This window comes from Trachemys scripta, chromosome 2 (assembly GCF_013100865.1).
Source record: "Trachemys scripta elegans isolate TJP31775 chromosome 2, CAS_Tse_1.0, whole genome shotgun sequence".
In the NCBI taxonomy this organism is placed as follows: Eukaryota; Metazoa; Chordata; order Testudines; family Emydidae; genus Trachemys; species Trachemys scripta.
In genome coordinates, this window is record NC_048299.1 from 198,232,727 (window position 1) to 198,246,522 (window position 13,796).

Consider the following 13,796-nt stretch of genomic DNA (forward strand, 5'->3'; position numbering starts at 1 on the left):
TGGAAAATTCAATAGACTATTATACTGAGATGTGCCTGTAGCCTGATTTAGGGTGCACTAATAATATCAATGTAATTTATCAATTTAATTCTTATTTAATTTAGTTAATTAATAATTAATCATTAATATTAATTAGAATGGGTCTTAGGCTCACCAGTCTGTTTGATCAGAAGATAAAAGTTCTTGTCCTGAATCAGGCCCCACAGAATTTACAAAGGACCCTCGGGGGTATGACAGGAGGCTCACACTGAGACAGATATAGCCTTAAAGACTTTTTATTAAAATCAATGAAATAGTAAGTAAATGGTAAAATAATCAGTTACAATTGCATTACTGCTATTCAAAAGATACATATGATAATATAGTATTATATGCTACAAAGCTTTGGTTAATATACTCACACCCTTCCTTGATAACCTGGCGGTAAGAGTCACAGGACCAGCCTTGCAGGTCAGGTTTCTCAATTCTTGAGTGACGGATGCAGTGCTTAGAAAAAGCTAATGCTACTTAGGGTTTACTTGACTAACACTCTTAAAATCAAAACCTAATAAACAAACTAAGAATAAAAACTTAGGGAAGCCAAGCTTAGCCTAGTTCCCTTGAAACTTAAAGTTTAAGAAGAACAAGTATAGCCTATTAATAATAGTAGTCATCGTAGATAGATAGAATAGATAGAGGGAGATAGAGTAGAAATAGAATGTAAGTGAGAATACTCTAGCGAGGTGGGTCACCTCTTTTATAGGGCACAAGTGCTGGAAATCCTTCCTCCTATGCCCACATTTCATTCCTCACCCACAAAATGTTAGGGTACGCTTACTCCGTAGGCTAGTATGTATGTGCGTATTGATGACATTTATCTACGCACATATGTTTCCTTGTGGTGTACCTCTTAAGTCTGTGGATACAACATTGAAAAACCCCCTATGCCATTCTCCATTGTCTATTGGTCTAGATAAAAGGTCTTAGACATAGGCGTGGGTACTTATCTATTTAGGTAACAAGATATAGGTCAACTTTACTTTCTGGGTAAAAAGTCTTAATATAGATGTGCTAACTTTGCCTTGGCTTAACATACAGGATATGACCTGTAGGTCCCTTTGCATTGCAGCCAAACTTATTTTTATATGAATCTATAAACCTATTATAATATATCAAATACTTAAACTATAAGAAAAGATATAGATAGATAGATAGATAGATATAGATATATGCAAGCAAGCAGGTTAGTTCTAATGGCTACACACCCCTCTTTGACAGGGTGGTTTGCACCAATGAACCCCGTCACACAGATAGGATGGTTAAGTATTTATGGGGACAGTCTTAATGCCATTTTCATAAAGATGATAGGCTGGGTCAGACTGAATAATAGTAATGTTTTCAAAAGTGGGAATGGGGAAATAGCTTAATTCCCTATCAAAGTAGGTTGTTTTGGAGTAAAACAAAAATTTGGTTCTGTGACAGGACACTCCAAGGAACTATATTGGTACCTTTTTTGGTTGGTAACCGTGCAAAATTGCTTATTTCCAGCATAGGTCACCCTCTCTATTGGAGTCTTCCACTTGGTCAGCTTCATCAGGCATGATGATGATGAATTCCGTATTTTCTCTCCCTGCAGTCCACACAGAACACGTTTGTTTCAAACACGTTACACCTACAGGTGTACTGAGGCCCTTTTTTCAGAGCAACATCTGGGGCACTTTCCAAGTCTGAGTTGGAATGTGATAGACCACCAGGGGAGGTGCATTAATGCATTCCCAATAGATGTCATCTTCGAGGTGACCTATAAAATGGACAGCAACCAATTGTCTGTACACATCCTTGTCTGGGTCAAACACTGGTAACAAATTGTGAATGAGACATACAAGGATTGTGCCATCATACAATCTTTAGAAAGAAAAACAACCGCCTTGGTTGGGGTGAGGTGTCACAGATCCTATCTCTTTCATCGCACCCACTGACAAATGCTGGTGTGAATCCAAACATGTGGCTCATTCCTTTTCCAGCTTTTGAAAACACTTGGGACAGTACCAACTTAACAGTTGCTCTTTTTAATTAAGTCAGGAACCTTTCCCATTCTTAAGGATCATAATGCATCAGTGATTGCATTTACGACGTATTCCCCATATACAGAGCATATAATCTCCTTTCCTAAATGTTGATCCCTGTGCTGATCATTGGTTAAAGTGATCAGCTGATTAATTTTACCTTGGGTCTTCTTAAACAGTTGGGTTATGTCATACATATTATAAAAAGTAAATTGCTCTTCCTGTGGATAAGTCCTGGGTTGAGTATAATAGTCCGTTCCTTTTGTGTTGGTATGGCCTGTTTCACGTGCTCAGGCAATTGAGCACAACCATGTCATCTGGTTTCATGGGGTTGTAATAGTTCAGTCCCAAAGTTGTGATTTTGGCTCAGTCTTACCCTTAGAGCAATGATAAGGGTGTAGCAAATCAGAAATATCAATGTCCATTTCATGGTTGCAATTTGCTGGGCTCCAGTTGTCATGATTTTGTCGGATGCTGTTCACTTAAGTCCTGAGAAGGAAGTTGCTCCTGCGACCTGGATGACCCATACAGCTTTAATTGATTAATATGATAGATTTTGTCTCTATTACACTTGCCTCCAGTTATTCTAATCTTATACACTGCTGAACTGAGTTTATCGATGACTCGGAAGAGTCTGATCCATTGGGTGCACAGCCCATGTTTTGGTGATTTATACAATAACAACATTACTGGGTTTTAACTTCCCAAGTATTCTCTCTCTGCTTTTGTCAAAGTAAGCTTTTGCCTTTTTCTTTTGGATTTCCCAATTTGGCTGTGGATTTGATGTAAATGTTTTTGCAGATTTTGCAAGTAGGTACCCATTTTTTATTTCCTCTAATTGAGTGCCACTGGTGTGCCAAATTAAATGTTCTGGTAATTGCATTGCCTGTCATCACTTCAAAGAGTGTTTTATCAGTAGATGCAGCCAGTGTTGCTCTCAATGCCATTAAAATTAGAGGCATGAGAGTGTCCAGTTACATTCATTGGCATCAACCAGTTTCCTCAACATCACTTTTATAGTCCGATTGGTTCGTTCCACCATCCCAGATGATTATGGTCTGTATGGGATGTGTAGTCTCTGCATGACTTTCATTAATATAAGATAGTACCTGAAGAACTGTCCAGTGAAATGTGATCCCTGGTCTGATTTTACCTTTGCAGGGATCCCCCATCAAGAGAAGACTTGCTCTACTAGGACCTTGGCGGTGGATTTTGCACTATTGGCTTTAAGAGGAAATGCTTCTACCCACTTTGAAAAAGGATCGACCACTAATAGGTATTGGTTACCTCTTTGAGTCCTCGGCAAAGGACCTACAAAGTCAATCTGCAAAGCCATCCAAGGACCTTCATACACCTGAGATTTTAATGGCGCATATCTTTTGTACAAAGGATCTACTGCTAGCGACCCTTCTCTTTCTGTTTTGGAAAGCTCCAGGATCACTTTCACTATGTTTTTATCCAATTTCTGCATTTCTTTATAATCCGGTATGAAGTTTACCTTGATGGTAATAACTAGAACGGTTAACAAAGAAATTATACCAATTAACAGAATCTGTTTCCTGGATCAACAGTTGGAAAAGCTTTTGTTTTTCCTCCCCTCTTAGATCCAATTGATCAAGATTGGGACACACATGTGGCTCCCCTTGGGACAGTAGGGTAGTTGGTAGCAAAGGTGGTGTCCTAATAAGTTTTACCGCAATATTTTTTTCTTGCAGCAGCAATGTCCAGTGGGCTAGGCAAGCATTTGAGACTTGTCCATCTTTTACCCTATTGGACAGTAAGAACTGAAGGGGAGTGTGCGATGAGTGTAATATGATCGAGCTGAGGCCAATTAGAAAAGAAAAGTGTTGTATGGCCCAACTGGTTGCCAATAGGTACTTTTCACAATTGTCATACTTAAGTTAAATTGATGACATTAAATGTGAGGCATAGGCCACAGGTTTGATTTCCCCTTGCCTTTCTTGTGACGCCACAGCCACTAACGTATTGACACTCACCACTACCTCCAGATTATAGGGTATCTCAGGATTTGGAATGATCAACACCGGAGCCTTGACAATGGCCAGTTTCAGCTGGGATACTGCTTCCATGTGTTTCTCAGTCCATTTCCAACAGACACCCTTTTTTTTAAAAAAAATAGCTGGTACAAGGGACCTGCAATGGAAGCAAAATTGAGAATGAAATCCCTGTGGTACCTAGGGTGATCAGACAGCAAATGTGAAAAATCAGGACGAGGGTGGGGGGTAATGGGAGCCTATATAAGAAAAAGACCCAAAATCGGGACATCTGGTCACCCTAGTTGTACCCTGTTAAACCCAGAAAAGGATTTTAAAGGGTCCTGTGGTAAAGGCAATGTTTGGATTGCATCTACTTTCTGTTGCACCTGGGTCCTACCCCATTTTGTCAGTGTGAGACCCAAGAAAGAGATACGGTTGGCTGTTAGCTGTGCCTTGGCCGGATTGCACTTTAGCTCTGTTTCCTTTAGGATCTGTAGGAGCTCGTTAAGCTTTTCCAGATGCTCCTTTTTTTTTCCAGATGCTAAACACAGGTTATCTACACATCGAAATAAAACAGTTGGTTTGGAAAATTGCGACAGTACCCGCCTCACTTGTGCATGGAATAAAGCTGGAGAATTTTATACCCCTGGGGAAAACGTGTCCAGGAATATTGGACTCCCTGGAAACTAAATGCAAAACAGTACTGTGCAATGCGTGCCCCTGATAATGTCCAAAAGCTTTTACTGATGTCAAGGACAGTAAACCACACAGCCTTTGGATCAAAGGACTTGATTAAATTTGGCATCTTGGCTGTAGGGGCACAAGTGGGTGTGACCTGATTCAGGCATCTGTAATCAGTTGTGAGACGCCAAGAACCATCTGGTTTTTTTACAAGCAAATAGGGGAATTGGCAGTGGAAATACATCTACGTAATACTCCCTGTGTCAGTAAAGACTTGATAGTCTTTTCTATATATGGGTTTGCCTGTTCTGGGTAAGGATGTTGTCTTTGGACTGATACATCTCCTTTTATAACAATAGTGACTGCCAAACATCCATAATTATGTTTGTGTTTAGCAAAGGCATCTACATGCTTGTGAAGTAATGCCTGTAACTCAGGTTGGTTTGCATGATTAGCCACTATTTTGTTTAAATCATACCCCTCAGGTTCAGAGTTCTCCACTGGAGATACCATGTCACACTCAGGTATGATTACTGTTGAGTCATCCTTTGCCTGTTCTACAGTAAGACACAACAATTTGTTACCCAAATCAAGAACACATCCCTGTTTATATAGGAAATCAGTTCCCAACAGGCAATTTCCTGGGTCTGCTAATTTCATTGATGCAAAGGTATGAACCTTTTTTAGGTGACCTATCTGTACTTCAATGGGTATAGAAAGTGTGGTAACAACCTGATTACTTGCAAAAGTTGCAAGTGTTTTTGTACGCCCTAATGACAGAGAAGAGAATCTAAGAGCCTTAACATGGATAATGCTAATTGCTGCCCCAGTATCTATAATAAAATTCCTGTGGCAGCCCCCTACCACTGCAGATACTGTGGGTCTCCCGCTTGTATCCCTGCCTAAAGGGGCTATGACTACGCTCGAGGCCGATTGGTGTCATGCCTAGTAATTTGACAAATAATCTACAGGTTTTCCTTCTATCTCTCTGGAGGCTGTCCACCGGAGAGAAGGAAACGAGTTAATGGAGGCCACTGGATGATTTGAGGGTGCCGGTCCATGGCCTTCCATTATTAGCTCATTCACATGGGCTCGGAGTTTCCGGATATCCCATCGTTGAGCCTCAAGTGTCTGCTTAAACCTCATTACAACTGAGTCCTCATTTTTGACTTGGGAAGTGGTGACATGGGTCTCCTCAGGCGTGAATTGTTCTGTGCGGTATCTGAAAAGAAAGGAACACGGTCCCGGGCCCCTACATCGGATTCAAATGCATAATCCTATTGAGGGGCAGGCCCACTCGAAGGTCCAGGGTTATTATATGAGTTAGGGTTATTTTGCCAACGCTGATACTAGGGAATTTAGGAACACCTTGGTCTAACCGTGGTGTTCCTCAATCCTCACAGTAGGATTAGCTCGTGATTCCTGAAGTATTGCACTGGAGATAATCCTGCATGAGCATGGTAACTTTTCATAAAACCTCTACCTCCAACACTGAAGGCATCTCCACAGTGATGCAGGACATCTCTTAGTAGACATCTTTTAGTTCATTAAGATCTGGTGTTTTACCGGAACACCAGGTGATACCAGCGTACACCAAGGGGGTGTAGAGGGTCCACAAAATTCTAGGGATCTAGGCAATGTGGATGATTGCTCAAACGCCAATAATTGTCCACCCAAAGGTGGTACTTCTCTGGAGCTGTTTAATTGTCCAAAGCCTTGCACTGATTTTAGATCTTGGAGGAAACCCTGTAACCCTCCTCGTGGAGCTAGAATATAATCCCGCACTCAAAAAGATTTTATATATAATGTAGCATTTATAGATACAAAAGTCTATGTATATTCCATGTTAACCGCACTGGAAACTGACCACAGGAGGTGCCAGTGACTAGCTTGGTCACTTCTCACCCAACCACACTGTCTGTTATCACAACACTTGCCCACATGCTGCAGTTGAACGTCAGCATCTCCATACGACAGGTGTATGCCATCATTCCTCAGAACTTCTAGCGGATTGCAATGAGTTGATCCCACTGAATGCCTCTTCTGGACGAGAACAGCTTCGGTCCTGAAGCCCAACTGAGATCCAGCTGCCATCCTGGTTACCCTCTTGTGGGCCCAGTGCACCATAGGGTGCCCACAAGTCCAAATGTTGCATATGCTCTGGGGAGCTTCTGAAACTCAAAACACTAACCACATTCTTGTAACTCTAATATCTATGTTAACAATAGTGACACATGGGTTTGCAGCTATGCTTTTATCTGTGTTTAGTGAGGCCCAGGGTCCTGGACATTAGCTGGCCCCTGGTCTGCCAGCATCACAGACTCCATTAGGGCAGGGCTGGGTCCCTCCTGTGCCTGCAAGAAGGCACCCTACTACCTACGCCCCGACTCTTGCTGCCTTGCCTCAGGGGGGTGGGGGAAAAGGGATGTGGCAGAAGGGAATGGGTGTTCTGCCTGGGTCCCGCTGAGCGGCTCCTGGCAGCATGCTGGCTGTACCTTGGCTAAGGCCTCACAAGCCTTTTCTGTCCCCCCACCAGAAGCTGGAATTGGAGGGGGGTGCGGCCGGACACAAAAAGCAGTGTGCTCCTGCAGCAGCCGCAATACAGCTGTAGCCTCTCCTCCCACAGGCAGGGTGAGGGACCAATGCAAAAGACCCGGTGCAGGGCTCCATAGGGACACAGCCCCCCCAGCCACTGTAGAGGCATCATGTGACCTCCAGCTTCTACCCCTGCCCCCCTGGGTGGGTGGGGGGAGCAATTTCCCTAGAGCTGGCTCCAGCAGGGCAACCCAGGAACACAGAACCAATATCACCTGACCCTCCCCTTCCTCCCCTTTGAGCTGTGGGAATGGGAAAGCATGGCAATAAAAATGTCAGAGTGTGCTAACAAAATTTGCAGATGACAAAGTTGGGAGGTATTGCCAACAGGTAAGAGGAATAGAAGATTTGAACAATTTGAAAACTGGAGTAAAGGAAATGGGATGAAATTTAGGAGTGCAAGTCATGCACTTAGGGACTAACCAAAAGAATTTTTTCTTTAAACTGGGAATAAGAACATAAGAACATAAGAAAAGCCGTACCGGGTCAGACCAAAGATCCATCTAGCCCAGTATGCTGTCTACCGACAGTGGCCAATGCCAGGTGCCCCAGAGGGAGTGAACCTAATAGGCAATGATCAAGTGATCTCTCTCCTGCCATCCATCTCTGACAGACAGAGGCTAGGGACACCATTCCTTACCCGTCCTGGCTAATAGCCATTAATGGACTTAACCACCATGAATTTATCCAGTTCTCTTTTAAACTCTGTTATAGTCCTAGCCTTCACAACCTTCTCAGGTAAGGAGTTCCACAAGTTGACTGTGCGCTGCGTGAAGAATGTATCGGTTGGAAGTGACTGTCAGAGAAAGACCTGGGTGTATTGGTCAACACAAGGTGACGATGAGCTGCCAATGTGATGAGTCTGTGAAAAAGGCAAATGCAGTCCTACAATGCATCAGGTGAGGTATTGCCAGTAGAGACAAGGAAGTGTTATCACCATTATATAAGGCAGTGGTGAGACCTCACCTGGAATACTGTGTGTGCAATTCTGGTCTCCCATGTTTAAGAAAGATTAATTCAGACTGGAACAGGTGCAGAGACAGGCTACTAGAATGATCAGATGAATGAAGAACTTACCTTACACGAGATTCCCTTCGTTTAGCCCTGTGACCTCACTCCCATTCCTGTTATCTCATTGGTTGTCCCCCGCAATTATTTGGTGTCATGGACCTGTGGATCCTCCCCTTAGGCTGTGGGGAGGTCCTTTAGCAGTGGGCAGATGGAGCTTCCTGGATACCAACAGGACGAGGAGACTTAAGGAGCTTGATATGTTTAGTTTAACATAACTAAGGCTGAGGGGAGATATGATTGCTCTCTGTAAATACATCAGAGTAATAAACACTAGAGAAAGAGAGAGGAGTTATTTTAGTTAAGAAGAAATGCTGGCACAAGATCAAATGGATATAAATTGGCCTTCAATAAGTTCAGGCGTGAAATTAGAAGAAGGTTTCTAACCATCAGAGGAGCGAAGTTTTGGAACAGCTTTCCAAGAGGAGCTGTGGTGGGGGGGGAACCTAACTTGTTTCAAGACTGAGCTTGATAAGTTTATGAAGGGTATGATAAGATGAGAATGCCTACCATGGCATATGGCCCATCTGCAACTATTAGCTAATTAGCCAACAGCTGGAGATGGGACACCAGAGGGGGAGGGCTCTGAGTTACTACAGTCAGTTCTTTACCAGCTGGTCTCGTGAAATGCCCAGGGTCTAACTGATCATCATATTTGGGGTCAGGAAGGAATTTTCTCAAGGTCAGATTGGCAGAAATCATGGGAGGGAGAGTGGAGTTCACTTTCTTCTGTAGCCTGGGGCACACGTCACTTGCTGCTTTGAACTACAGTGAATAGTGCATTCTCTGTAACGTGAATTCTTTACATCAAGATTTGAGGACATCAGTAACTTAGCTTCAGGTTATGGGCATATTAGGTGAGTGGGTGGATGAGGTTTTATGGGCTGTGCTATACAGGAGGTCAGATTAGATGATCACAATGTTCCTTCTGGCCTTAAAGTCTAAAAGCCTGCTGTTTACTGTTTTTTCATTAAATTACTTACAATACAATAATTGGAACTGAACGCTATCTGTTCAAACCTTAGCATAATTTAAAATGAATAAGGCCATGTGATTTTGCATATATATACTAGAACTGCTCAGAAAAATTTTGATGAACACAAAACAAAAAATTGACAGAAAATGCTGAGATTTTTCAACCCAAATCCAAAACCTTTCAGTTGACATTTAAAAGCTTTTGGTTGAAATCCAAAAATGTCTATTTGGAAATGCCACTGTGATGCTTCATGGGAGTTGTAGTTCAGGCACAAAACATCTTGACCAGTCTCTCCACCTTCCATATAAATTACTGTGAATAGCGATCCCAGTCAACTCATCTCATGTATAAATTAGTGTCATAGTATCCTTGCCTACTGATACACGGCAGGAGAGGGGTGGGGGGGAAAGGGTGCTTTCCTGGTGGTTAATGTCACAGGCATTTAACCTTCCTGTAGACCTCTAATGCAAGGCTATCAACACTCACATGCAGTGGAAGATTTAGAGCTTGTGAAATGGACATTTAAAAGTATAATAATCCATGCCTGAAATAAAAACAGGGGTTATATTTATCTCTCATTACTAATAATTGCAGTATTGCTTCACTTATCACTGTATGAAACAAAAATTTATGCTCAATAAAAGTTCATAAAAAGCAGAACTTACTATATATTCTGATACTTGAGTAAAAAACTAAATAAATGTAAAGCCTGGGTATGCAGTAAACGTATTCATCAACCCTATTTTACATTAACAAATCAAATAATGACTACATTTTGCTGTCTGATAAACAGCGGGTTTGCTCGTTTTCTTGTATTACCCTTCAAACCAAAGTGCCTTTTAGAAAGGTTTCTCCCTTCTCTAGCAATAGGGTTTAATCCTTAATTGTACACTTGAAAACTGCAATTGCTGAGCATAGCGCTGAAATTCCTCTGTTAATAGAACCACATGAGATACAAACCATACCAACATCAAAAATTATGGTAACCAGTTCTCACCCCTTTAAATTAACAGAATCTTTAGCTCTATGTTCAATACTGCATTTGTACCTCAGCACTAGGGTAACAGCTGAAGCTGTTGGCTTCACAACTTACAAAGTACATTGCATGTATCCACAAATTATTTAACTGTTTGTTGATATTAGGCCGTTCCTGCTGCCAGTGAAACAAATGGTTATTCACAGCAGTCAGTTGTTTTCCATTAACTTCACTGGGGGGGCAGGATCTACCCCCCACAACTAAAGATGGAGAACAAATTAAATTTAAGAACCAGTGATTTGTGAGATTTGACATAAGAAGTGAAACTCTCAAAGTTTTTCTGTATTTGCTTAATTAATTTTTTAAAAACAGTAGGCCTGCTTTTTCTCTCATTTTTACCAGCTTTCTACCAGTGTGTCTCCACTGACCTCAGTGGAGTTACTCCAGATTTATATTAAGGCTTGGAAGGATTAGATTTTTATCGGTAAATGTCCAATGCACCGTACACATACAAACCAATGACAAAATATTTCCATTGATAACAGATATTTACAGCTAGGCTAAGTGAGAATTGTGAATGTATTAGAGTTTAAGGATATTTTCTTTGTATGATTTGAAACCTGATGTTGACAATTTGTGTTTCAATGGTTATAAAGCTTTAACTTTTTGAATCTGTCATGAAATAATTATTGTTTGACGCCCCCCATAACTTCCTGCAACTGAAAATTTAAATAGATAAAAATTGAAAAATGCTTAAAAATAAGTGATATTCTGTCAAAATTATAAAAAAAAATTAAAATTGAATTCTGCCAAGCCTGTTTATACTGGTTTGAGAGGAGAATTAGGTTGAACAACTTTTAACAGCTCTTGTGTATTACCTGCTCTTACTGAGTATGAAATTTTAATGAAGGTCATTTACAAAAGATCAATATATAGAACTACATCAGACATGACTTTTATGCTCCCTGCTAATGCTGAAAATTACAGAAGTAGTTGGTTTTGAGGCTCTCACAAGCTGATGATTGGATGGATAGTGCTTCCCCGATAGAAAAATACTTTCAGTTCACCTAAAATATATTCTGTCTCCTGAATAAAGTTACTTCATGGCTCAAATTGCAGGAAAGTATGAAAAGTGCAGTTGTTCATCTAGTAATATTAGTCACATCTTATTCGAACAATCTTCATTTGGTAGAATGATGATATCTCATGAAAGCATGTGTGAAATTCCACCTAGAAGTTCTGATGGTCCAGGTTTCTGTGATAATACTGTTGTAGGGGCCCTGGGAGCCTTTGTGGGAAAGTTTTTATGTTGGGAGGTGGGGAGGGTGGGAGACTTGTTTACCTGTGAGGACATTTGATCTGAACAACTGGGAGATCCCCCAATTGCCTTCAAACTTTACCTGCAATTTATAGTGATTAGCTCATAGCTGTAAAGTGGAACTTAAGAACAGCCATAATGGGTCAGACCAAAGGTCCCTCTAGCCCAGGATCCTGTCTTCTGACAGGTGCTTCAGAAGGAACAAACAGAACAGGTAATCAAGTGATCCATGCCCTGTCATCCATTCCCAGCTTCTGGCAAACAGAGACTAGGGACACCATCCCTGCCCATCCTGGCCAATAGCCATAAGGTGTTGAACCACACCAATAATGTAATGCGTGACCGTTAATAGAGTTTGGGACATATTAGCAAATCTCTTTTTTGAATAAATTGAATGTTCCTCCTTGAAAGTCACTTAGATTGCAGTGCATGTTTGTGGAGTGGTTTATCTGTGTAGGAAGAAATGAACACGAATTAAAGTGCAATGCACTCCACATACAGAAAATCCCATTTATATTAATATTACTGCAGTCTGAAAGATGACAAATGTACCCTTTACAATGCTAATGGCCTGCATTAATTTGTTTATTTATAATAAAGAGCAAAATTTTGACCAGTTTTTCCTAAAAGACACAACAAATACTGAAAAAATTACAGAGAGGGATGTTTTAGAAAATACACTCTATGCACAGTTAAACTAGATAGTCAGATTTCACATGCTTTCAGCAAACTTTACTGAAACCATCTTTAGTCTTTATCGTCTCCTGTGTTATGAAATGGAAACCACTGATTAAGAAAGTGCACTGACATGACTGAGTCTTGGTGACAGCATTAATCCCAAACACAGTGCAAGTTTAGTTGTGTTGCTTTTTCTCTTTAAGGTAGTTGAAGAGCACATCCAGTCCTCCCTCTACAATCTCTGGCAGTGGTCTGAACAATGGGTTATGTGAAATATGGAGCCCTTTATCCATTGGATTCCAAGCAATTTTTGGCAATCTGTGCAGCAGATAGAGATCATGTGGAAGGGTCTGAATAGAATTGTAAGCTACATTTAGTAACTCAAGTGCAGTGATGGAGCAGAGAGACCGTGGCAAGGTGCGAATATTGTTATCTTCTACAATAAAGATCTGCAAATTTACCAGGTACTGGACACTTTCTGCAATGTTTTCAAGTCTGTTGGAGCCTAAGTGCAAGAAATCTAAACCCCTCAATGCAAAAACACATAAGGGGATGTGAACAAAACGATTGTTACTCAGATTCAGCTTCCTTAGGTTTGTCAAATCAGTGAAGCTTGAAGGGAGTTGTGAGATGCAATTGTGCGAAAGGCTCAAAACTTCCAGCTTTGTGCACAGACTGAGCTCTGCTGGCACTTCACTCAGGCAATTCATATCGACAAATAAAACCTTCAGGTTTCTGAGTAGCCCGGTCTCGTTAGGCAGACACTTGAGGCGATTGCCACACAAGTTCAGCACTGCTAATCTGTCTAGTTTCCCCAAAGCCGGAGAAAGAACCACCAGCTGGTTGTGTGAAAGGTTCAATTTCTGCACCTCTGACAAGCCCCACAAAAAATCAGGCACATTTGTCATCCCCTTCATGATGAGGCTCACACTGACATAACGCAATCCACGCTTCAGCAGTGACTTTGGATCTTTTCCTGAGATAAGAGCTTCTTCCCATGCAGGAAGTCTCTGACCTTTCCTCAGCAAAAACATTCTTCTCTGATGCTTGTCCTTCGAGTGTTCAGCTCCCATAACACTCCAGACTGCTGCTGCTTTTGAAAGAAGTGAGGTTTCCTTCCTTTCTGAAATCAGTAGAGAAGAGAGGATTGCAGCCTTTTGAAGACAGTAAAAAAAAAAAAAAAATCAAACCATAGAGATATGGAGAAGACTATGAAGATCACCTGCTTCTGGTTACCAAAACCAGCTTCTGCAGTTGCGGAAGGAAATTTTCACTTTTTTAGGATGGGTTTAAGTTGTTTTTCTTGGTGCTGCAGATTGTAATGAAAGACTTGCTCCCAACACTGCTGAACAGACCTGTTCAATTCAAATTGAATACCACAATGCAGCTGTCACTGTCATTTTGTCGAGGCTTTATTGGACAGATATTATCTTCATTGCAAAGAGGTCACTGAGATGCTGTA

The 13,796-nt window shown here is 41.3% G+C and overlaps 1 protein-coding gene across 1 annotated transcript; it reads right to left on the reverse strand.

Moving 5' to 3' along the window:
• Window positions 1-12,510: 12,510 nt before the first annotated feature.
• On the reverse strand, window positions 12,511-13,407 carry LRRC30 (leucine rich repeat containing 30). The gene has a single exon (XM_034759461.1). It carries the CDS (start codon window positions 13,405-13,407, stop codon window positions 12,511-12,513), a length of 897 nt encoding a protein of 298 aa, XP_034615352.1.
• Window positions 13,408-13,796: the final 389 nt, after the last annotated feature.

What these genes read in the sequence shown, in the direction of transcription:
- LRRC30 (XM_034759461.1), bottom strand. Translation starts at nt 13,407, where the DNA reads ATGGGAGCTGAACACTCGAAGGACAAGCATCAGAGAAGAATGTTTTTG.